At 40.1% G+C, this 24,895-nt stretch overlaps 2 protein-coding genes across 6 annotated transcripts in view; one reads left to right on the forward strand and one right to left on the reverse strand.

The window, feature by feature from the left end:
• The window catches only part of ADGRD1 (adhesion G protein-coupled receptor D1), a 157,756-nt gene extending 155,303 nt beyond the window's left edge, over window positions 1-2,453 (forward strand). For all 5 annotated transcript variants that reach the window (XM_084491653.1, XM_084491655.1, XM_084491654.1 and 2 more), the window contains 2 exons: window positions 1,189-1,281; window positions 1,950-2,453. In XM_084491653.1, the coding sequence (XP_084347779.1) occupies window positions 1,189-1,281; window positions 1,950-2,045 (189 nt within the window). In that variant the 3' untranslated portion in view covers window positions 2,046-2,453. The remainder of the gene's footprint in view (window positions 1-1,188; window positions 1,282-1,949) is intronic.
• Window positions 1-24,895, reverse strand: part of LOC311420608 (uncharacterized protein) — a 363,195-nt gene that overhangs the window by 65,356 nt on the left and 272,944 nt on the right. The window lies entirely within an intron of this gene.

Below are 24,895 nucleotides of genomic sequence, written 5' to 3' on the forward strand. Positions count from 1 at the left end.
CTTACAAAAAAAAACATTTCCAGCATGCTGACAGGGGTACTGCTTGGATTCTTCCGCAGCAATTCCTTTTGGATGCTGCAGAGCTTCTCTATCACCTATTTCTTCTCCATCAGCATACAAAGCACTCTTCTGTGGAGTTGTTTCACTAAGGTTATTTTTCATTAATATTTGCCAACATATTCAATCTTAGAGCATTGACATGACCTTTGCTACAGTCAGCTTAAAGAGTCAAGACTGACTGTAAAATACTTGATCTTTATTGGAATCAACTAAAGTTAAGCAGGCAGGTTCAAGGTATAGAGGAAAATATTTCTTTATCCTATTTTCTCCCACGCTCAGAAAGCTTTCCTCCTTCTGTCAAGCATCAAATGTCACATCAAATACAAATATTTGAATTACTACCATTTTAACCAAAACCAAATGAGAAATTAAATTCAGAAACCTTTCAGAATTTGAATCCTCAAAAAATAGTTCATGTATAGGTAACATGAATTGGCATTTTTAGAGAGCAGGTCCTATTGGCTTTGTTGCACGCTATGCGTGTCTAAAAAACTGCAAGGGTGCTTTACTTCTTACCATGGGAGTAAAACAGAGACTGTAAAGCAAAATCTGCAAAAGCCCCATGAATGAACCCCTCAGACTCCCTCAGTTTGTCTCAGGGCCTTGCTACTGCACCTCCTAACATCTCCTTTTCATCTTTTTTTCACTGCAGTTTGAACTTACATCTTGATTTAGCTACTATATGTATTAAGAGCAGATAATTCCCTTATGCTTACATACCCTGCATTTTTTTTTCTTTTATTACTTTTATTAATTATTTTTTTTTCTAACAAGATGAGTAGCAATACAGTCATATCTTGGACATGTATGTAGAAGTATGGGATAACCAAGATAGCATGAAAATATTGTCAGAGAAATGAAATCCAATGAGTTTATAAAATGTTTTGTATTTAATCTATGCATAATTGAAATCAGAAGTTAAAATTTAAAATAAGACTTTAAATACAAAGAAAAATGAAGAGGCAGACTGTGGTTTTTGGTTCATGCTTTTAGTACATTGTGTTGGTTTTAGTGACATTAATCTTGAGGAGTGCTAATGGGGACGTAATTGTAGGCTGTACCCGAGAAAACACACACAACATTTTTAAAGAAATCTTCTTTCTATCTTCTTTTATTTTTTTCCCAAAGGTTAGAGCTGCTTTTAAGCACAAAACCAAGGTCTGGTCCCTTACCAGTAGCTCAACTCGCAACATCAATGTGAAACCCTTCAATTCAGACATTGTGAGTATGTCTTTTCTTTTTTTTCCTGTGTATTGTACTAGAAAGTGCTCCACATTAAACTCTGTTGAAAGACCAGGACTCAGAAGGCACATGAGCACCTAACTTAATGCATGGCGTAGACAGGTGGAACCTGCAAGTATTACGTTGCAGCTACAGTATGTGTTTTGAAAGCAAAGGTCAAAATTTTACTCTCTGGTAAACTATGAAATGGAAGTAAACAAGTTTTAGCAGCCTGGAGTACAGTTCAGTGAAACTATTCCCATGTCTTGTAATGGACTTCATATTATGCATTCAAGCTGCACTTTGGCAATGTATTTGTCTGATGACTATGACTTTTTGATAGGGCACTTTTACATTTAAGTCTGAGAAATAAACTCTTAAATAAATCAATGTGTGCATATGCTTTTCCAGCTCTCCATAAATTGTCTTGAGGCAAAATACATTTGTTTTTATAAAGAGCCAGACTTCTGAAGTGATAGGTATTATTAAGTGATCGCTGCCAATCACCTTAGATCTTTGCAATAACTATTAAAAATCCTTTATGGCATATGCTCTCAAGACTCCGTGACAATGTTGTAACCTAAATAGATGCTTTCAAGCTTTTATTTCATCAGACAAGAGTGGTTTAGCAAAATAAATAAATCTACTTTCAATATTATTTTTTCTAGATGACTGGGAACAGGCCAGGCACAACTCCCACAAAGCTGAACACCTGGGATAAAAGCACCAATTCAGCCAACCGCATTGATTTATCAGCAGTCTGACAGTAATACCAGCTCCTCAGTGAAAAGCAAGCTATACATTCAGGACTTCTGACACAGTGTCCACCAGTTTTTTTCTCACTGTTAATACCAGTAGAAAACTGCTTTTTTAATCACTGCCTAATAAATTGGAAATTGCCATATTTTGTCAACTAAATAGCGCTCATCTGCTTGCCTTTGAAACTACCACATTCTACCACTTGCCTGTTAGCAGTATCTAAAAGTAACTAGCACAAATATACACTGGATGGTCTTGTCAGCAATGATGAAAACACTAGGTATGCAAGAAGGGTTTATTCTGTCTGAACCATTCCAGCTCCCAGAACTGAGGAAAGGCAACATACCTCGGGAAAGATGGATTTTTATGCTCTAAAATAAAACGTTTCCCATTGTGATGTTGTAATGGGGCAATTCTGGTCTTGCTGTGCACTCTCTGTTTACATTTATTACCTTACAGAATGCAATTATTGAAGTGACGCTTATTCAAAATACATAGTGTGGTGATTAATTTAAATACTACAAAGAAACCAGGACTTGGGGGAGAACCAAATTCAAGCTATTCAGCTGCCAGACATGGGCATGGAATTAGCAAGGCTAATATACACACATGTCTTTATACACATGAACTGTATACGAAACATGTAATACTCCTATTTGTGGCCTATTAGTATTTTAGATATTGCTGTTTACATCATACCTAGAAAAGGCAGAAACGACTAAGGTTTTCCTATAGCAGTCCACAGCATTTCTATCACTGATTTGTGTCTGCTGACATATCACAATATGAAGTGTTTGTATTGCTCTAGCTGAAGCTTTGGATGCAGTCAACAACTGTCCATCAAGTGCATTTTGCAAATGCACTGCAGCCTTTGGAAATCCAGCCCTGGCACTGTGACTTATCTTCCTCCTTTTATCAGTCAGATTGAGACACTGTATTCCAACCACAAAGTAACACAACGGTATACTGTGAAGACAGCCAAACTAGAAATAAGTCTGTGTATTGTTACCTACAGGCATCTTTTAAATAGGTCTCTGCTGAGTCTTTTGTGTTTTTAAACTCCACTCAGCACTTAATAACTTCTGGTTTAGTACTGCTATGAAGTATCTTTAAGGGGAAAAAATACTGTAATTTTTCTTCTGACCAGTATTTTGTAGGTTCACCAAAGTGATGTTTGAGCACAAGAGAGTGCAATCTGGGCTGTGCAAGAGATGAACCCTTTCAGCTGGGCGTAGAGCAGACTGTGAGCAATGGAGGCGGTCAGAGCCCCAAAATATGTGAATTGGTCTAGGATTTACTCAGCAGCCAGGGTCCCCAAGACTAATTGCCAAAGATGAGTGCCTTTTTGCAGAGTGGCTGTGCAGCCACATCTCCTTATCCCCAGCTCCTCTTGTTTGCAGTAGGTGTCTCCCCAGCTCACGCATACTGGGTTGTAGGAATTACCAAGGAATTATATAGGCTGTCCTAATGGGCTAGCAAAGCATTACAAAAGTAGGACTTCTGGCCCCAGTGATTCTAGCAAGATACCTGCTACTGATTTCAAAGAAAAAAGGCATTTGCACCCTGATGTGCAGGTGGGAAATTGTTTATTTGATAGTAAATTTTAGAAAGAATAAATAAATTGATCTTTAGGGAAGACGAAGCATGTATCAGTTAGGACTGAACTCAGTGAAAAGCTTCATCCAAAAGAAATGGAGTTGAAAGTTTAGAAAACATCAATGTGTTTCATTTTTTATTGATCCAAAGCAAATTTTCTCCATGTTTCCTTCCTGCACTAAGAAAATACCAAAAACAACAAAACAAAACCGATTTACTTCAATTTGGACCAAGCTTTTCCAACTCCCGTTAACTTCTCTCCATCCTGGCCAAGAATTGGTATGGTCACCAAACTGAAACCCCACAATCTGTCTGTGGCTACAAATTAAATCAGTCTACACAAATTATTTCAGTTTCCCAGACATACACTGAATTTATGCAGCTAGAACAGAGCAGAATGTGACACATTGCATATATGCATATAGATATACATACATAAAATATACAGGCTTCTAATCTTGTGTTGCCTGTTGGTAAATAAACATAAGTTGTTGACAGCTAACTATAAAGAGAGGGTCAGTGAAAGCTAAATATCTAAACTTTTATGTCTTTTTTTTTTTTTTTTGGCTTTTGTGTATGGCTTTTTCCTAGCTTTTTATGCATTGGACTTTCTTACAGCTCTGCAAATATACTGGCTTTTCTTGGCCTGAGAATGTTTTTCTTTTTTCCCAAAGATGCAGCAGAAGGAGCCCTCACAATGTACAGAGGAGATTGAGATTGTAACAGTACTGTGACAACAGAGTATGAAGTGTCTATTTTGTGTGCAGACAACATATTTAAGCTTTTAAGCTTTTTTTTTTTTTTTTTTTTTTTTTTTTTTAATACTGGAGCATTTGTTTTGTGTGTTTTTTCTTTTTATTTGTTTTGCTTTTGTTTTTAACACTGTGACCACGGATATAGATTTAGACCCTCCTTGATAATTTCTCTTCCATTCATTTTATTGTAGCATAAAAAGTTCTATGGACATATCAAAGCTTTTTTTTAAATGTTATTTTTTAAGAATAATCCTTTCTACATGGTTTTCACTGCATCCATTTCCTCCTGTCCTGGATGTACATTGGTCACCCACATCGCTGCCCAAAATCCATTTGAAAACAGCACACGACATACAAACGACAGTACAAAATGCCAGTAGTATGAAGGACTAAATCTGGTTTTCATCCAGGTATAGCATATTTTAAAGTTGTTTATCAAAAATAAGAAGAGTATGTTTTTGGTTTTATACTTGAGAATGTGACACAGATGTATTATGTATTGAAGGAGCATCGTTATGCTGTATCTACTGAGATCTGCTGAGGATAACGCGCATCCCATGCTTTAACTTTTGAATGTTGCTTGTGATGAAGCAGTGTATCTTGTTTGTGTCACATGAGGTTAGAAGTTAGAACACGGTATTTATAATATCAGGGTGTGGATGGGGTTTCTTATGCTTTTGATAATCTTGTGAAAAAAATACACAAAGAAAAAATGTTTTCTATTGCCACCTGAGTCTGTTCTTTTTGTTTGATTCAATGTATTTGTTGGTACTGAATGCAGCAAATGTACTGAATAAGAAATGTGCAAATGACTCTTTAAACAATCTCTTCCTGTCCTCAGTCTTTGAAGCCTGGAAATCTTGTAGTTTATTTATGGGCTTGTATATAGCAGCTTTTGCAATATTTGTTTTCAGGACAGCATCATTTTGTCAATGGTATGAAATCTTAATTGAATGAGATGTGAGTTTTAAAATACATGATGTAGCAGGAATGACTTTGCCAGTAAGTAGGAAAATAATTTAGTTTTGTTGTTTGTTTGTTGGTGTGGTGTTTTTTGTTTTTGTTTTTGTTTTTGTTTTTTCCCCCAAATAAATAAGAAATCTTAATTTCCTAAAAGTACTTTGTATTCATTCAAATTATTATTTTGACAGGCTTTATAAACACGGGTATAAAAACAATGGTTCTCTATAAGTGCTAGTGTTATGCTCAGACAAGCAGAGCTTAACTCATATGAGAAATCATATTTGCATCATGTGGTCTGCTGTGGCCCAGGTACTGTGCAGCCAGTGTTTTTGTATTGAAGTTTACACTGACAGAATATGCTGAGCAGAAACATTCGCTCCCCTTTAAGGATGGAGCTTGTTTCCAGAAGCATCTGCAGCACATTATTTCTCCTATCACAACTATTCCAATAAGCTGGGCAGGGTCAAGACCTGGGTGAGAAATGATGCTTATGGGTGTGACAAACAGAGCTCTGAGTGTCAGCTTCTGCCTCCAAGGGAAAACTTCTCATTCTGCCAGGTCTCTGAATGTAACAGAGATGGGGAGATGCTCTACGCTGTATATTTTGTGTATATGAATCCGTGTGTGTGTACATATGTGCGTATATGTACATATACATGTATGGGAGGAGACTTGGGAAAGTATCTTGTATTTTGCATATATACATGCAAAATATGTATCTTGTATGTATATATTATATATACATATATATATATATTATAAGTTACTATATACTATATATATATGTTAATATATATATATTATAATACATATATACATATATTATATGTATTTTGCATGTATATGTGCAAAATACAAGATGCTTTCCCAAGTCTCCTCCCATCACCACACCAGCATTCTCCCCTTTGTCTTCTGTGGCTGGGGACAGAGAACTTGCAGTACAGGAGGAGAGGGATGCACGTGCCAGTTAACTTTAGTGGCATTTTGCATTCTCTTGCAGCCAAGCAGCTGTGGTGACTATCAGGTCTTGCCAGTTGCCCATGTTTTGGGTGTTTGGCAGCACAGGTACAGTCAGAAAAGACATTGTTTCAGAAAAAGTAGGGTTTTTGTCATTGCTCTGCTCTTACCCTGCTGCATGCCCTTCAGCAAGTAACTTTTCCTGACTATGTGTTTATACCATCAGTGAAATGAAGATAATGATACCATCCTCTTCACTAAGTGCTTTGAAACTCATAGTTGACAAGCAGAGCATTTATTACTAAATACAAATGCTACACAGTGATTTTGGTTCTTTCACCTACTGCTGGCTCCAGTGCTGAGGACAAAAGCATTTATGGCATGGCCCTAACCTTTGCCATGTCCCCTCTCTACTACTGCCTTCCACATTTACACTCCATTTTTTCTTGTTACAATGGATAGCATTTGTTAATTACTGGTGCATGGGGACAGATTTCTCCACTCTCCTTTTTTCCTACAGCTGTAGGGACATCCTTCTCATGTGGTTGCAGTCTAAATGATTCATGGCAGCAACCTGGCATGAGAAGTAGGGCAATCAGGCCCACCTGCCACATATGCTGCCTCAGAGCAAAAACAATTCACTTTATGATGCCCCAGAGCTGCATCGAAGAGGTGGGAGTCCTCTGTCTCTCCAGGACAGCCAACATGCAGCCTTCGTAACGGGGAGAGTGCTTCTGGAATTGAGTACAAGCAGAGCAGAAAACCAGCCCAAGGTTTACGCCTCATCCAAGTGCCTCAGAGACCGCAGCTTTGGCTCTAAGACTAATTTCACCCTTTAGCAGGATGATGGGTAAGAATGAAAGGCAAAACAAAAATTATGACTAATTTTCCTAATGCATGTTGTAGTCAAACCTTATTACCCTCACCATTCTCTTAAAATGATCATGTAAGTCCAGAAAAGTTACATCTCAAAGAGCAATCAGCTCCAAAAGCTCATCATCATAGGGATACAATCCTGTAGATGACATTTTCAAGGTTAAAGCTAGTTCTCCTATAATATATAGGCTGCCAACTGCCTCCTTCATTGGCTGTGTAGACATGGTGGGGTGTCAACAGGAAGTTAAATAGGAGGGGAAATTTGTAGTGATGAATAACCTGAAAACTTACAGATTGGAATTTAGATGGGAAACATATTTCATTGTCTTTCAAATACCCATTACAAAGAAGCCTCGATACCTTTGTAAGCACCCAAATCAGGTAGCAAGGAGTGCACAAAGGAATGCCTTCTCATTATTCTGTGAAATAGAATTTGTGGTTGTTTGTTTGTTTGTTTTTTGTTTGTTTTTTCTTATTTTCTTTCTCTTTTTACATTTATCATTCATGACAGAATAATAAATTAGATAATTTTGGCACTGGTTTACATCATGTTTGCCTTTAAAAATATTTTCATTATATCCATGTTATGCTTGGATGACTCAGTGTAGTCTATGCCATGGATAGTTATTGCTATAATTGCCCTTGTTCACACAATTTTCTTTCTCAATAATCCCATATGTTCCTGGAATTCAAAGACCATATTTCATCTTGTCAGGGATGGTTAAAATACTAAATGTAACACTGACATCAGTGTGTTCACCAGGTGCTGACACATGACAGAAATATTGAGTCATGAGGACAGCTTTTAGGCACTGCTCAGCACATCTTTACCAAACAGCTTCCTTGACCAGCTGCTAATTCCTAAGGACAACTCCCAGCAGAGAACTTTCAGGCTGCCTAATTTACCTATAGCAACAGCAACTGGAGTTTTCTCTCTCCACTTTGTTTTCTATGGCTGCTATACAAAAGCAGGCTGGACTGGGCACTGCATGTGTCCTTTAAGCAGTCTCCAAGATGCATTTATCTCTTGCAAATATGGAATAATGTATAAAACTGTTCAAGGCAAAAATAAACTTTGAAATACAGGGCTCAAGTCTGTCAACTCTGTCATTACAAAAGGTTTATGTTTTAGTCTGTGCTCCTAATGTTCTGGAGGAAGATAGATGACAAAACCAAAGCAAATTTTGACTCTCCCAAAGTTTCTCAAGTTAAGCAGCGAAAAGTGAATTCAACTTGGAAAATACTGGCCTTATGAAGCAGGATTTTGACAACTGAAAATTGCGTTAACTACAGCATGTTTCCTTTTGGCATTTTTGTTTCAGACTCTGCACAGGTCAACCTGAGCACATCTTCTCACTCAGCCACTCATGTACCACCAATTTGTCATATTTTACTGTCTCCAAAAGGGGGAAAAAAAAAAAAAAGAGAGAGAGAAAGAGAGAAGATGAGTGGGGGTGGGAGGTGGGAGGGCATGAGCAGAAGTTTGTAGAGGAAGAAGGGCAAAGCTTAGTCTTCACGCTGACCCCTGGGTCTTTCATACTCTCTGCTGATGACTGTGTGGGAGGCTTCAGGATCCAAGCAGCATGAGGCTGAGCATCTGTGACTATCTGTGCAGACAGCTTTCTGCAGCAGCAGCAAAGTGCATAATTATTTAAAAAAAAAAAAAAAAAAAAGTCTGTGGACTACATTTCAAAACTTTTAAAATGAATCTTGTTTGTTACGATTATACATTATGCATTGAAATCTCGGATGGGTAGTCAATAAAATACCACAAATTTGCACATCAACCCCATGATGGAAGGATATGTTGGAAGTTACCTGTCTTTCCTAAAAGGCTGGCCTTCTAAATTTTCCAAGTTCATTGTGTGAACTTTCAAAAAAAGGGAGAAACCAAGAGGACACAATGCCACCTTATCAAAATAACTTTTTTTTTTTTTAAAAGTAATTTAATTAGTTAATTCAATTTATGCTAATTTATTTCATGGAACTAGATGATTCATGGGCTCTTTTGTATGTGATTGGTAAATGCCTTGAATTTTACTAGTTTATGCTGCAATTTATTTGGCACCTACCTCCTGTGTCACTGAGGTTCATACCTAACCCCCCTAATCATGAACATGGATTGCATTTAATTAGACAGCATCCTTGTTCTGGCCTGCTGCTCTGAGGTGAAGATTTCCCCAGTAAGCCTTACACTAAAGGAAGTGCAGGACCTTATATGGTTAGTTTTGGCTTCGTTACGGACTACTTTTAATATATCATATAAGCCAACAACCATTTAATCTTAGTTGCATTTTATTATTTCTGAGATTTTAAGTTCAGAGCACTGAATCTCAGCTAGCATCAAGAAGCATTATAAAAATGGATCAGTACACTCACTCTGGAGCGTATGCCATGTTGTTGGCCCCTATGCGCAATACTTTACAACAGCATGTCACAGTCTGACAGTGGTGCTGAGGCTGCTGCAGAACTGTGTCCTCCTGACTTCACACATTCATAACTTCCCCTGCAAACTGAGATGGGCAGAAAGTTTTACTGGAGAGATGAAAAGCTACAGGAGTCACCGAAATGTTCAATACTGTGCTATACAGTCAAAGAAGGGAACAGCTATTTGTCTAAACTTTTGTGTCTGGATTTGAGGAGTTGCTCTCAGTGGGGAAAAAATGGAAAAATGAAAACACAAAAACAAACAAAAAAAAACCCTGAAAACATAGTTTTCCCATTGGAAGTAGGAAGGCTGTTGCGTGTGGGTGTATCTGAAAAGCTTAACACAGAAGAAAGTCTTAAACTCTGCAGCTGTCTCCAACACTGTTCAGCTTCATTTGTTGTCCCAGAAGGGCTCTCATGTTCTAAATGCCTGAAAGGCTGCTCGATATTGCCTGCCAGCGACAGTGAGCCAACACACAGGATGCAAAAGGTCTCTCAGAGTCAGTTCTTAAAAGCCAAACCATAAAAAGAACCCTCCATTATTTGGTGATGCTATAAATCATTTCTTCTACGTACAGGCTGAAGGGATAGCAAAACTAGTGGTTGATTATTACCCAGCAAAAAAAATGGATTAATGTGGAGAACTCTTTAAGCAGCTTGCCCGAGCCTCTGCCATTACTCAGGCGGTGCGAACGGTGTTCAATCCCAGCCTGAAACAGCTCAGCTAATTAACATGTCAAAGCTTCCATGCACAAGATGTACATTGTGTGGGGAAGAAAACAGTTTGAGAAAAATGTTAATAACACCAGTAACTAATAGACTAAATCATGCCGGTGTGAAAGAGCTGCATCTGAAACTCTTATGGCCAGGCCAGGCTGTGGGGTGCTCAGGAAATACTGCCGGCCAGATCTCCAATCCCTGGCTGCCTGAATGTGGTGGTTATCCACACAAACACAAACATCTGCTGAGCAGAATACAGTTTTTAATCAAGACTCCCATTAACATCAGTGGGTCTCGTACCGTGGAAAGCATTTTGCTGCTTTGTCGTGTCCCAGCCAGCTGGGTGCAGCTCCTGCAACCCCGTCCACCGCTCTCCCAGGAGGGCCACACGGCGACAGCGGATTAAAGAGCCCCAGCATGTGCTGGCTGCTTCACAAATCCCTACGGGGCTCCTGCTGCTGCCAGTTCTGGACCTGCTCCAGCAGTGCCCTACATGGGTGCCTGCAGCCAGCTGCATGGCCCAGCCAGGCATGGGGCAAGGTCAGACGGTGGCCACCAGACCCAGCGCAGCAAAGGCTAAATTGGAACCCATTGGCCATGCACCTCTCAGGCATAGCGCTTCATATTAATGTGCATGGTGTGCATCATATTTTCTGTATTCTTTTTTTTCTTTGCTGCTTATGTCATTTTCAGGAGTGTTTCTCCCCTAATTAAGAATACAGATTGCCCCGCAGTGGGTAGGAACCTGCACTGCCTACATCTTGCAGGGGAGAGCGCCGCATTTCTCAGCACAGCACAGCTGCAGAGCCAGGATATATTACATGCCTTTCACCCCCTATCTGCCACAGCGTGCTTGCTGCCTCCTTCCATAATGCTGTCAAGGAACTTCCTCTCTCGCAAAGCCATTAAGGAAAATGAATAATCACAGGAAAAGTCGTGTCAATGCATTTGTCACAGACAAAAAAGCCCCACCCGTGAAGCAATGCAATCCTTTCTTCTCTTCCAGTAGGGGAGCGGAAATCACCTGGAGTGTCACAAATCTGGGTTTCTGTGTTCTGTTCTACAGTGCAGCTGGCCAAAACGTGTGAAAGCAGCGCTTTACTTGTCTGAAGGGTCTCCAGTGCACAAAGCATTTCTGTCAAAATCAATTATTATTTACACTTACTGAATTGCCTGCCTCAGACACTCTATACAAGATACATTTGTACTGCAAAATAAACTAACTCATGCTGTGTTCTACCATCTTAATAACAGAGCTTATATGGATCAGAGTAGCCACCTAGGAGGATTTCAGCAGATGGCAAAGAGTAATATTTGTGCCATGACTTCAGGAAAGTCACTTCTGTGGGTAATTTCTCTTTGAATCCAAGGTGGCTGAAATAAACGGAACTTCTGAAATCAAACTTATTTTCTAGTCTATCAAAGGACTAGACCTACAAAAGGCATGGGCACTTCAAATCCAGGCACTGAAGAGCCCCAAGTCCAGCACTTGCTGCCTCCTGCCACTGCAGCTCTGCATGGGGGCTCAGGTGACAGCAACGCATGGGTGTCCAACAGTGATCCCCATGAAAGCTGGCACGCTGAGAGGGACCCACCTAAAATAACTAGAAGAAAACACAAGAGAAACAAATCTTCTTTAGCCCTGCTCCCTACATGCACAGAGGTCTTGATTTTGGGCTGAAGGAAGGCTCCCACCTCGAAATGCCCCCCAGCCCTGCCATGGCACCGGGTGCCAGCACTCCACATCACTCGCTCAGCCTGCCCCCACTCTGCCAGCCTCTTCCGTTCACCACCCAAATCCTTCTGCAGGTCTCATGCACGTGCATAATTTCAGTGAAATAATAGTTTGTCTTTTCCCCTGTAACTTTTACATCAGCCATAACTTGTGATGACAAGCAACAAAGCATCTTAGTGCACAACTTTTAATAACATCTTCCTGTTAAGAAAACGATTGGTCCTATGAACACCTAAGGGCTCTTTCTGCAAGAAAAATACAGTCCTGCATGTGCAACAGTACCATAATTTAACATGGAAAGACGCATCAGATAATTTTCTGCCTACATATCAAAGCTCTTCATTTAATAGAGCTATTTTTCAGATAACAGCCTCAGTAATGGCACTATGAGAAATGTTCCTTGTGAAGCTGAAACCAGCTTAACTTCAGTTTCCTTCTGTGTGCTATAATTTGTGAAACATTGTACTTGCCAAGCTGAGCAAGTAAGAGCTTAGAAACTCAGTTTAAGGAAAAAAAAAAAAAAAAGAAGAAGAAGAAGAAAAAAAAAACGCTATGCTGAATAAGTAATGCACAGACTGGGTGCATTACTCCCTGCCTTTGGGAGGACCACAACAAGCAATATGTCCTAATCTATTTAATCAGGTATTCCCATAACCACAGCAGGAATGGTCACGTGCTGTCAAGACCAAAAACACTGTTACTCCTTCAACTAATTCCTGACAGAAAATAAGAAAATTCATTTATCTGTTTGGTTGTGGTGGTTTTACTCAGGTGGGCAGCCGAGCTCCACCACAAACGCTCTCTCACTCCCCCTCTCCTCAAAGAGTAAGGGGGAGAAAATACAACACAGAGAACTCGAGGTTTGAGATGAGAAAAGTTTAATTAAAGGGAAAGGGAATGGGGAGGAAAATAAAAATAAAAATAAAAAATAAGTCCGCATGGAAGCACAGAGAGAGGGGGAAAAAAAGTATTCTCTACTTCCCATCAACGAGCGATGATGTTCGGCCATGTCCTGGGAAGCAAAAAAACGCTGCGCCACACAGCAGCTGGGAGAGTGAGAGGAGTGAGGAAAAAGCCTTGCAGGCACCAAGGTCAGTGTAGAAGGAGGGGGAGAGGTGCTCCAGGCGCTGGAGCAGAAGTCCCCTGCGGCCTGTGGTGAGGACCATGGTGAAGCAGGATGTCCCCCTGCAGCCCAGGGAGTACCACGGTGGAGCAGGGTTCCACGCTGCAGCCTGTGGAGGAGACCACGGTGGAGCAGGTGGCCCTGCACCAATGGAGGCTGCCGCCTGTGGAAGACCCCTGCCAGAGCAGATTCCAGGCCGGACCTGTAGCCTGTGGAGAGGAGCCCACGCAGGAGCAGGTGACCTGGCAGGAGCTGCTGCCCATAGGGGAGCCAGGTTGGAGCAGTTTTCTACTGAGGGATGGACCCCGTGGTACGGACCCATATCTGGAGCAGTTCTGGAAGAGCTGCTGCCTGTGGGAAGCCCACGCCGGATCAGTTCATCAAGGACTGCATCCCGTGGGTGGGACCCCACAGCAGCATGATGAAGTGACCGAGAAGGAGTGGCAGAGAAGTGCTGTAGACTGACCATAACCCCCATTCCCCCGTTCCCCTGCGCCGCTCGGGGGAAGGAGGTGGAAGAGGGTGGATGGGGGGGGGAAGGTGCTTTTGGTTTCTTTCCTTTGTTTCTCACTTCTCTAGCTTGTTAGTTAGAAGCAATAAATCTTACTATTTCCTTATGCCGAGTCTGTTTTGCCCGTTACAATAATTACTGAGTGATCTCGTCCTTATCTCAGCCTTTGAGCCCTTTTCATCGTATTTTCTCCCCATTCCTCTTTGAGGAGGGGGAGTGAGAGAGCGGCTGTGGTGGAGCTCGGCTGCCCACTCAAGCGGAACCACGACAATGGTTTCCATGCAGAACACAAGGGCTGGACCAGGACCCTAGCCCCTTGTTTTAACTGCACAAATGGACAGCATCCCAGTTTTGAGCAATTTGAAACATACATTTCTAATCTGCCCAGGAAGTGCAAACACTTCTTTTATTCTTTGTTGTACTTTAAGTTGCATTTTTAGTTTGTGACATTTTAAAACAAACATTTTTAACGCTCCCTAATTCCAGATATCATGTATTTGGCAACCAAGATTCTTTTTAAAGTGCATCATCATCACTGGACACCTGTAATGCTGTAAGAACTTCACTGATCTGTTTTTTTGGTCACTTGTGTAGCCATTCCCAAAACTCTTCCGTTTCACCTATGTGGTGGTATCCATTCAAGTGAAGCCAGAGCAGATGGCATAAACTATAGGCATTTATTTCTTACCTGGTCTGTGGGTACTGCTGCTTTTAGCTGTATTAATTCTAGGACTGGTATAGAGAAGAGGATATGCTACCACCACTTCCACCTTCTGCTTTTCTTCTGGCAGATGGTTGGTTTTATACAAGGAAATTAATTACGAGTCAAACTGTATTTGTCTAGGACTTGTGAGGCAGCTGGTCTCTGTTCATGGTAATCACATACATTCACAGGTCTTCTTCCTTTCTCCATTCTTTCAGGCTCGTTACTTCCCTTTCCATAAATATCTCTTCTGTTTATTTCACTCCTCAGGCATTTCGTTCTTGCTCTTGCCAGCACTTACCTCAGATGCTGTAAACGTTCATTTCTGCATTGCCTGCACTCTACTTTTTTCCTTTAAGATTTGCATCTGCCACATTCACCTGGCATGGCTATGCCTGGCTGGGGAGGCTGAGGTTACGTGATAAAGGGAAAGTTTAGGCTATCTATAAAGCCTGCGTGGTAAGTGGCTTATTTGTAAACATAAATTTACAGAGATCCATGCTTGGCCCAGAGCTTTCTGAAAACATCCTCTTCAAGGAGCTTTGGAAGAGCACTGATTTGGCATCAATTAAGTCAGTGCTTGCGCCACCTGAGGGCCTGTCTCTAGCTGACTTCTCTAGCATCTGTGGCCAACTCTGCAGCCCCACCAGAGCTTTGATCCAGGTCATATCCTCCCCTCTCTGCTTTTTGGCACCACGAGAAGGCAGGAGCTGTTCTGCTCCCCCTGCTGCCTCCTGGGCTGCCCCCACGGTTCAGTTGGCAGCATCTGGCTGAACGCCGCGTTTGTTGCTTTTGTGTTTTCAGTTGGGCATTGTAGGATGGTGGGGTTCTGAAGGTGCCTGTTTCTATGGCGATGGGGCCTTGTTCAGGCCCTGTTTTACATCCTTGACTTGAGACTGGCTTTGAATGGATGCTTGCAGTTGCTCTCCAGCTTTACTTCTCTCTCTGCTATCTGATAGTCTGCAAGGGCTCTGCTAAGAAAGTATTTCTATGTAGCAGAAAACCATCAATTTTGACCTGAGATTGATGACATCTGGATTTACCCTGCCTCGGATATGCAAGCTGGAATTTGCTGCATTTTCATCCCAATCACAGGACTGAAAATCTGCCATTAAACCTTAAGGCTTTGATTCAGTAATTACTAGGGAAGTGATAGCCTGTGAAGAATGTCCACAACTGAAGTTGAATCACATGGTTCTGGATTTAGTTTTATCCCTGACTCCAGTTTCTTAACAGAAACTCCTTTAAGACATTTATGGAAGGGAAAACAGAGAGAGTGGAAAGCAAAGAAGAAACTGTTGCTCTGGAGAGCAATGTAGAGGTTCGCCAAAAAGTAGAGGCAGATATTTAATAGATACTTCCTAAGTTTGCTTTCCCTGATTAGTATTTTTGGGCTCTCTTTTCTCTGAGCCATCTCTGCACTTTTTGTGCAAAGCAGCTTTCTGTGTGTCCTGTTCCAGAACCTATTAAAATCAGTCCTGAAGATTTGAGTGTCTCCTTCTGGACGCTGTCCTTAATCAGAGCCTTAGGCCAGGAATCCTTCCAAGGACTTGAATCCCTCCCTGTACAGGAAGGTCCCTGGTGGGATTCAAAGCCAGTAGATGACAGAAATTCCTTTCATTAACAGGAGTAAGATTTTGATCAGGCCTTGACTTGGGCCTTTCAGTATCACTGAAGGGCCCTGAAAGGATAAAGGGAAAACCAATATGTGAAAACAACCAGGCGTAGTAGTCAAAAATAAGAATCAAAAAGACTTTTGTTTCTGCTTTTTCTACAGAGTGTGAATAGTTTTCCAAGACTATTTTGAAACATAAAGAGAAAAAAAAAAAAAAAAAAAAAAGAGAGAAAAGAAAATTTCCTCACAATCTCCCAGCCATTATATTATTCAACGTTCCTGGAAAAAGACAGTCTGGCTTATGATCTAAATTACAGATAAGAGCTGGCAACAAAGCAAATAGAATAAGAAATGTTCTTTTATACAAGGAAAGTGGGAGAAAAACCATGTGTTGTTATCTTGCTCAGAGCAGCCCAGTTCACTGTCAGGAAAGGTGATATTTACAATCAACCGTATGAGGAAAAGGAGATAAAAGAGAAAAAGAACAGGCAAAAAATGGTTGAGGAGGAAAAGAATATTTTTCCCCTCCCTTCTATCTGCAAGGGCAAACCCAAGGAATGTGGGATTGTAAACTGAACATGTTTAATGCTTGGACAGCACTCACTGGGTGAGCTAAGGCAGCTGTAGGCCTCTCCCCCAGCTATTTCTGCCTTCAAAATGCACGAGATAAAAGGATTGTAATGATTTAAATGCCTACTATTATTATACAAGTTCTATTTTTTTCACTATTATATTTATTCCCGAACTTGTAATATTTTTTTCTAATTTTTCAACAACTGCCAGCTCTAGAACAGTAGAAAATTCCCTTCTTAGAATTTACATCCTTTGGATATTTGTTGCTGATGATGCCCTTTTCCATACAGCTATGAGGAAGAATTAAGGACTTACATCTAGCTGAACATAAATGAATCATACACATCCCTGTCACAGTGTCCAAGAAGTGATTTGTGACTGCCCTCTCTCTGCCTCTTATTCAGGTAGAAATCATTAGAAAAGATTTAATCAAGAACTTGACAGAAGCTGGCCAGACAAATGAGGGAATCACTTGACTTCTGTTAAAAGATGCTGGATTTTTCGAGTTAGACCTGACATTTTTTATGAAGTTAATATAACCCCAGCTATCTATTTCAGATGAACTCCTGTTACCAAGTTGTCAGTCAAACTGTAAGTCAAATGTAGTCTTCGGAGATCTGTTTTTACTGATATTTACCCATTTTCACATGGGTAAATATCAACACACAGATGTCCATTTAGTTTATAGATCTGAAAATCTGAGCTATTTTGTCTCTAATATCAGAATTTTGTATCTGCAACCTTGCTGCAAAATCTAAATCCAGGAGAGCATTGCTGGCTTTGAAATGTCCGGATGTGCATGAAAGCTGCCAGTACCTAGGCATTTCAGAGTGTTTTTTGTTTGTTTGTTTGTTTGTTTGTTTGTTTTTCCTCCAGATAAATGAGCCTTGGGAGACCAAAGGAGAAAAAAAAATAAATTAGCCAGCACAACATAGTGGTGCAGCCTGACCAGTATTTGTACCAGCATCAGGAGCAGTTGAGGTGATGTCAGGACAACCCTGTTTTATGGATGAAGCCACCACTAGGGAGGGAATGCCCATTTCAAGGAGGTAATGCAGCAGGGATTGCTAGCCCTCTTTGTATTCTTGCCTGAGAGCCCACCAATGCTGCTCTTCTGACTCTGAAGATACGAAGGCACGGATGCTGCCCCTGGAATGGCTGCTTTGAAGTGGTGGAAGGAATCCAGCCTAGGAGCCATATGGACGGGGCATGTAACATAGGGTAGGTATCATCGCCATCAGGTACAGGGACTTATGATGTGGACACGTGCCAAAGCACTAGGGAAGACCCCTTCCTCTGTGGTAGTGGGTACTGCAGCTTTCATATAGGTCATTTCTTAAAGCTTCTGAGATGCCAAACACTTTTCAGAAGAGCCAGGCTGATTTCACACTAAGTGGGAACATGGACAGAAACTGGGCATTTATCCCAAGGGTGAAAAGCCAGTATTTTATCTTAAAATTTACTGTGTTGCACATCACAGAACAGGCACACATATAATACTGGGATAAAATCATACATCTTACACAATGTGGACCTAAGCATATTCACTACTCTTATAGTACCCATCTCACCTTGTTTAGCCAGAAACACTCTCATCTAGGTTTGTGTTCTCATCAGGAATTTTACTGGTCTATTAAGTATTCAGAAAGGAGCATTTGATATGGAGTGAAGAAGAATTTGGTTGCTGTAAAATGCTAGCTATCTTACTCTCCCACTCCATTTGTTGTCAGGAACTGGAATGTAAGAAGATGCAGACCTTACTTGCTTCCACCTCGTTTCTGCATTAGTGGCGTATGCCTATGGTAATCATTTAAGATCATCGCAGAAAGTGAACTTAGTTCTTTTATGATAGAAAAAAAATAAAGAAATAAAACCAAGACAGCACTTTTAGGGACAATACCAAAAATTTTGGAGTCAATTAGAATGCTACAGTGGAATGACAAGCTGTTCCATAATATCTCAGTTTTAATAGTTGGAGAAATGGAAGAATAATTATAATTAATAATTATTTTTATAGTAGGATTTACACAAAATTGGGATCAGATTAATGAGAACAATACTGACCACATATAGGGAAGAGGAAATCTACTGTATTTTTTCTTCTGAAGCTCTTTCTTGATCTTTCTGGATGGTCTACCACATGGAAACTCTGACAACGATATTCTCACAACCACACCGATGTTACTATAATCTCATTTGAGGTATACCCAAAAGAATAAAACATATACATATTTGTCTCCAAAAAATCTTCCTAAAGCTTGACTAGAATTCTTATCTTGCATTTGCATCATTGTTAATTTTCCTGTAACTTTTATATTCCATTTCAGCAGAGGAAGGTGAAACATAATAAAGCAGGTTGTCATAAGACCATCATAATTTGACTGGCAGCTTACAGGATGTGAAATCTGGGGATACAAACATCTTGCTCATAGAAAAGCTACTGACATTTTTGAACAAATCTCATCTGCCACATTATTCAAACATCAAGGAAGAGTTATTAATAAAATGCTACATTATTCCATCCCATTTTAATTGATGAGCCCTTCAATTTGAAGCCCAATGGAGTTGGCTGGTGGAAAGACTTCTCATAACTTAGTAGTATTTATCTCATGTGTTTCGCTTATTCTGGAACTGGATGAGCCACTGACATTTACTAACTACCTGATAGTAACTACCATTCTTCAGACTGTTTGCTAAAACCTTATAACAAATATTCACCATTTGACATTCCCATGGCATTTTAAATTGCGTTAGTCAGATAGTTTCCATTCTACTATAGAAGTAATTGATAGCAAAAACATCAAGTACTTTAAAAAAAGGAATATCACAGCTGAATGTACATTGTACCAGCTGGAAAACCTCTAAAAATGCAAACAAATAGAAAAATGTGCATCAAATATTGCATCTGATAAAAATTCACAGTAAACTGCCCCCATATTTTCATGGAAATTTCTTCTATTTAGGTCAAATACTTGAATGTTTTTGGGAAACAAACACACAAATCAGAGTTTGCTGCTGAATTCAAGCAAATAATATGATAATCTTTTGTTCTCATTATTCAACTCAGTATACATTTGTGGTTCTCTAGTCACCAGCAAGGAATTCAGAGCAAATCATTATGAAATAAGATGTCAGTTTCTAGTATGTGCCATTTCTCTTCAAAAAGGAAAGAAAACGAAACAAAACCCAGAGTCTTCATACAGAAATGCAATTTCCAAATCAAAATATAAGAAGAGGAAGAACAGTATTTGTGGAAAGCAAGCGTAGATACTATATCTTCGGAGTATTTCTATTCTGTACATGAAAAGATTTTCTTTTTCTATCTCAATATTGTGTTTTCACATCTCCTAGTGTGAATCTCATTCTAGTTCTGTACCATGCTGATATATCTATTCTCTAATGAATACATTAGGGACATTTCCAGGCAACCTGAAAATATTGAGGAGGAAAAGAGAATCTTTTGCAGCAAGGTATATATTCTCTGAAGTGCAACATCTTCCTCATACTGCATTTCATCATGAAGGAAATTATGCTTCAAGAACACGGCCTGCACTTTTCCAAAAAGGAGCTACACAGCAGTCCATCAGTGTTAAATCATTCACCCTACCCTCATGAATCTGTCCTCAGGACTATTAAAATTAAATGCTTCCAATAAGAATATGAAAGGTGGGGATTAAAGACAGGATTGCAAACAGTACAAAGAACGCCTCTCCCGCCCCTCTGTTCTCACTAGGCTCAGTGTGGAACAAAGAGAACTGGTCATGTAGCATCAGTCTGGCACAAGGAGTTTTCAGTCAACGAACTGCACCATTCAATGTTTCCTTAAATTCAGTTCTAAAATCCATCATTTTGTCTGATGGTTTCAAATTCATTAGATTTTTTTTTTTTTTCCTAGGAACACTAGAATGTCTTGAATTATCTCAGCACCGCGAAGACCAAAAAACACACACAGATAACAGACAGACCGAAAGCTCTGTGGTCGTTATCCTCAGACAGCAGAATAGTATCAGAGAACCATAGACTGACTTGGGTTGGGACCTTCCAGATTACCTCTTCCAACCCCCCTGTTGTGGGCAGGGATGCCACCCACTAGACCAGATTGGCCAAGGCTCCATCCAGCATGGATGAGTAATTTGGGCTGGTTTCATCCCATTAGATGAAAATAGTTAAAAGACTATCGAAGATGATGCTATTGATAGCATCTTCTGGCCTCTTGATATAGCTGAGAAGTGTTTAGTGGTAGGACTTCTCTACCCTTATGATTTTTCAAAGCACAGTCCTTTCATTCTGCCCTACCTCTGAGCTGCCCTGGACTATTAATAGTGTTAACTTCTGTAACAACAGTAATGAATGATACTTTCCTGTGTCTTACAAGGGCATCTCAAAGCATGTTAAAATGATGACTTTGTTATTGACTGCACTAGGAATGGCATCAGCCCTGGACTATATCTCTGCAAGATCATTCTCATAAGATTCTTTTTCTCTCTTTCAAAACAGGGTAGTGAGCCATTACCACTGATATCCTCCTCTTAAATTTATTCATTTTATCCCTCTCTACTGTCTGGCACCTAGTTTTAAAATGCAATTTTTATTTTTTTTTTCCTTGAGGATCAAATGCTTACTCTGTATGTATATGTAGTGCACATAGTATTCCAAATCCTGGTTTCCGCTTAGTGCCATGAGTTTCTATTGTAATACAATAATAAAGACAATAATAATAACAATATCAGAACAATTACAAAAGGATATTAAGAATTTATCCCTAGAAATAATACAGCTATTGCTAGTTCACCCACAATTTAATAGATCCCTTAATTTCCCCTAAAATCACCCCTGCAGTTCAGGTAGAAAGCTGAAGAATGAGCTAAAAAAATAGCATTGGCTTACAAATTTGAGTCAAATTTGTGAGTTTCATCCTCATAATAGTCGTGTAAAATGCAGTCTTGTCTAACAGGTGAGGAACTCAGAAAATCTGCCTTTCTCAAGGTTGTGAACTAGAACCAGTAGAGCTGAGATGTGAGCCCAGGTCTCAAGCTACATATGTCTTTCACTTTCTGTGAATTAATCCTTCACCTCACCCTTGCCCCATGTACCACCCAGCTGAGGCAGTACTGGGTGCCTGTCCAGCTGCACGGCCAGCCTTGCCACAGCCAGCAGCGTGCTCCAAGGCTGCACACAGGCTTTTGCAGCTGCAGGTACTAGGTACCTGCAAAAGATTCCTCCTTGGTCACCAATGGCAGCCAACAGTTTGCCTTTGCCTGACCACGCTTAAGGATCTTCCCTCTGACAACACTGTCATTTCTGAACGCTATGGCACCCAGGTGGAACGGATCAGATCTAGGAAGGATAAAGTGTCTGCATTAACTCATTTACATTAATTCAGTGCCTTAATCTCCTAATAGGCTTCAAGTGGTAAGTGGTTTTTAGTTAAGTTTGTGATAGTATCAGAGAAGCTAAACTTCAGCTGTTTTATTAAAAGGAAACAGAATTGTTGACAGCTCACATTAGTTGACAGACACTGTAAAGGAAGGCACCTATTTACCCACTCAGGCTAGATTTCAATTTACATAAAACTGCAGGAGCATTGTCAGCATTTAAAAACTGACTAAAGCAGAGAGAGAGAGAGAGAGAGAGCTCTAACAAACATACTGTTATCCAAACCTCAAACTCAGAGAAAGACTAGAATAAACTCAATGCAATCACTGAACTGATCAAACCCTCTTCAGCTTCAAATCAAGAGTGGGATTCTCTAATTCTGGTAGGTGGCTATGACTTACATTTCTGACTAGCCAGATGGCTAAAGTCATAAGTGGAGTCACAGCATAGTTATTCCCCTCCTTCCAGGCCCTCCAAAAGGCGTGAGAGGTCCATGGGATGCAGAGTGTTAGAGCAGCAGTGGATTTTCTCCTGTTCATTCAACAGGTCCCTGGTTTTCCTTTCTGTTCTAAACAAAACAAGGGGGAAAAGCACCAAAGACTGTATGCTATACTTCAAACCACAAGAATAATAAAATGAAACCTAGAATTGAAAAGTCGAGTGAAGGCCCCTCTCAGACCCACAAAAGCCTTTTGAATAAAAGCAGAACTCTCCAAAAAGCCACAGGTTAACAGAACAATCTAAAATCCATTTATTACTGCAGTGAAGATCAGGCAACTCGCACGCTTCCTGACATTTTGGCTAGAGACCCTTCTCCTAGGCAGGCACGAGTGATCGAGGCTATTCTCAACAACACGCTGTGTTGGAGTACTTACTGGCTTTGGCTTTTTCAGCTGCTAAAGTGGAAGGAGCAGTTAGGGCTGGATCACAATCTAGAGGACAGAGCATGGTCTGCTCACGAGCACTGCAAGGTGCTCGGTGTTGTGCTTAAAAGAGCATTAAGGGCCAGGTCTTTTCATGCCTTTGATGCGAGACATGAAGAGGTGTCATTAGGTAGTGGCTCTGGACAGTCTCAGGAGCATGGGAGCTGTCACTCAGCACAAGGCAAAACATTATCTTTTGGGGTTATTTTTTCTGCAGGTACTTTCCTGCAGTTACATCTTTCAGCAGAATGTGCAAGCAGAGAATCACTCCTCATTTACAGAAGGATAAAAGGCATTTCATCACTATCTCCATATACCAATTAGACCCCGTTCAATAAACAGCATGGGCACTTTTGTGATTTCTGCCTAAACTGAATAACTGAATTCAATCCTAACCTGTATATGCACTTTGTGATATGCTGCTGAGTACTAAGCTGTATCTTTAGGCAGCCACGTTCTTCTTTTTTTTTTTTTTTTTTTTTTTTTTTTTTTTTTTTTTTTTTTTTTTTTTTCATGCTATTGCACTAAGCATCCCAAAGTCTAAAGGATTTGAACAGCTAAATTCCACTTTCATAAGTGACTAGGCAGCTGGAAGCCCAAGTAGTAAAAGGCACTGAACAGGCCTTATAGTTTAAATCACATAGGCATAGACATTAAAATGTAGTTAACTTCTCCAATGCAAATGGATACCTAGCAAAACGTTCAAAAAGCAGCTACAGTCCATCTTCTGCTTTCAGGAGAGGTATATGAAGTCACAGCTATCTGGGTTTGGATCCCTGTCACTTAAATGATGTGACTTAGATTCCTAAATCAGCTAAAATTTTGAAATAAAATCTTTTCTATTTCCTTTCTAAAATGGAATTAAAAAAAATATGGAGGAGTTTGTTTGTAACATAGCAGGTGTTAACAATTTAATCTTTTAATGCATTATGTCTTTGCATGGTTGCATACAGCTATAGCTAAATAGCTACAGAGGTTTTGGTGCAGTTGAATTCTTGCATTTGATTTTCAGTCTTTAAAACAATAATGGCTGAATTATTTTCAGTATTCCTTTTTACATCCTTGCAAAAGGAAATCTTCTTCAAGTCAAATGCTTTTTATTGTCCATTGATCTGTCTAAACAAAACCTACACCAATTAATTTCCCATATTCAACTAATAAATTAAGATCATCTCACCAGAATCCTGACTACTGCAACAACAGGCAGTAGGTGAGAGATTTACTGAGAAGAAAGAAATCTCCATTTTAGCTACATTTTCAAAGCCCCCTTGGTCAGGATGAGCTGACAGTTATCAGAATCCATGATAAAGTTGTATGATATTTAGAAATGGCATCTAAGTTATTACTCCAGAGAATGAGCAGAGTAAGTGTGTTATCAGTCCTGGGTTCTTAGCCCTACTTAATTGCTGTCAGTAAATCAGTAATTATTTATGTAGCTTCTTTACCGTGAGTAACTGAAGGATTCAAATCATTTATCACACAGTTGCTCTGCAGAGTAAATTCCAGAGTTGTTTTTTGCTAAAATACAATGTATGAAGACACATTTACTTGGGGAGCTTCCGTCATCATGTGGTGCACTGTGTTATATTGCAGTCTCTGTTCAGCACAATATTTTCCATGGAAGTGTTAGTTACCAACCAGCCCCTGTTAATAAGAATTCATCTCCTGCTGGCATGCACTAAGCCGAATAGATAGGTATAAAGCTACTGTTACTTCGTACACTGCAGCCCAGTAGGGACACACTTAATGGCCAACCCAAGCCCTCACATCCACTTTGCATTTGTGGGACAGCCGAGGTCCAGGACCACGCGGTGGTGTCCCAGCATCGGCCTTCTTACAGTGCTTACGAGCAAACAGGAAAACCAGAGGGCACCCTAATGCCATCTGCAAAGGGCTGACTTCACAAAGGCCCTACTTTGTTTTTCTCTTTTCCTTTTTTTTTATCATTCTTTTCTTTTCTTTTCTTTTCTTTTCTTTTCTTTTCTTTTCTTTTCTTTTCTTT

Source organism: Aythya ferina (assembly GCF_964211825.1).
Source record: "Aythya ferina genome assembly, chromosome: 17".
NCBI classification, from domain to species: domain Eukaryota; kingdom Metazoa; phylum Chordata; class Aves; order Anseriformes; family Anatidae; genus Aythya; species Aythya ferina.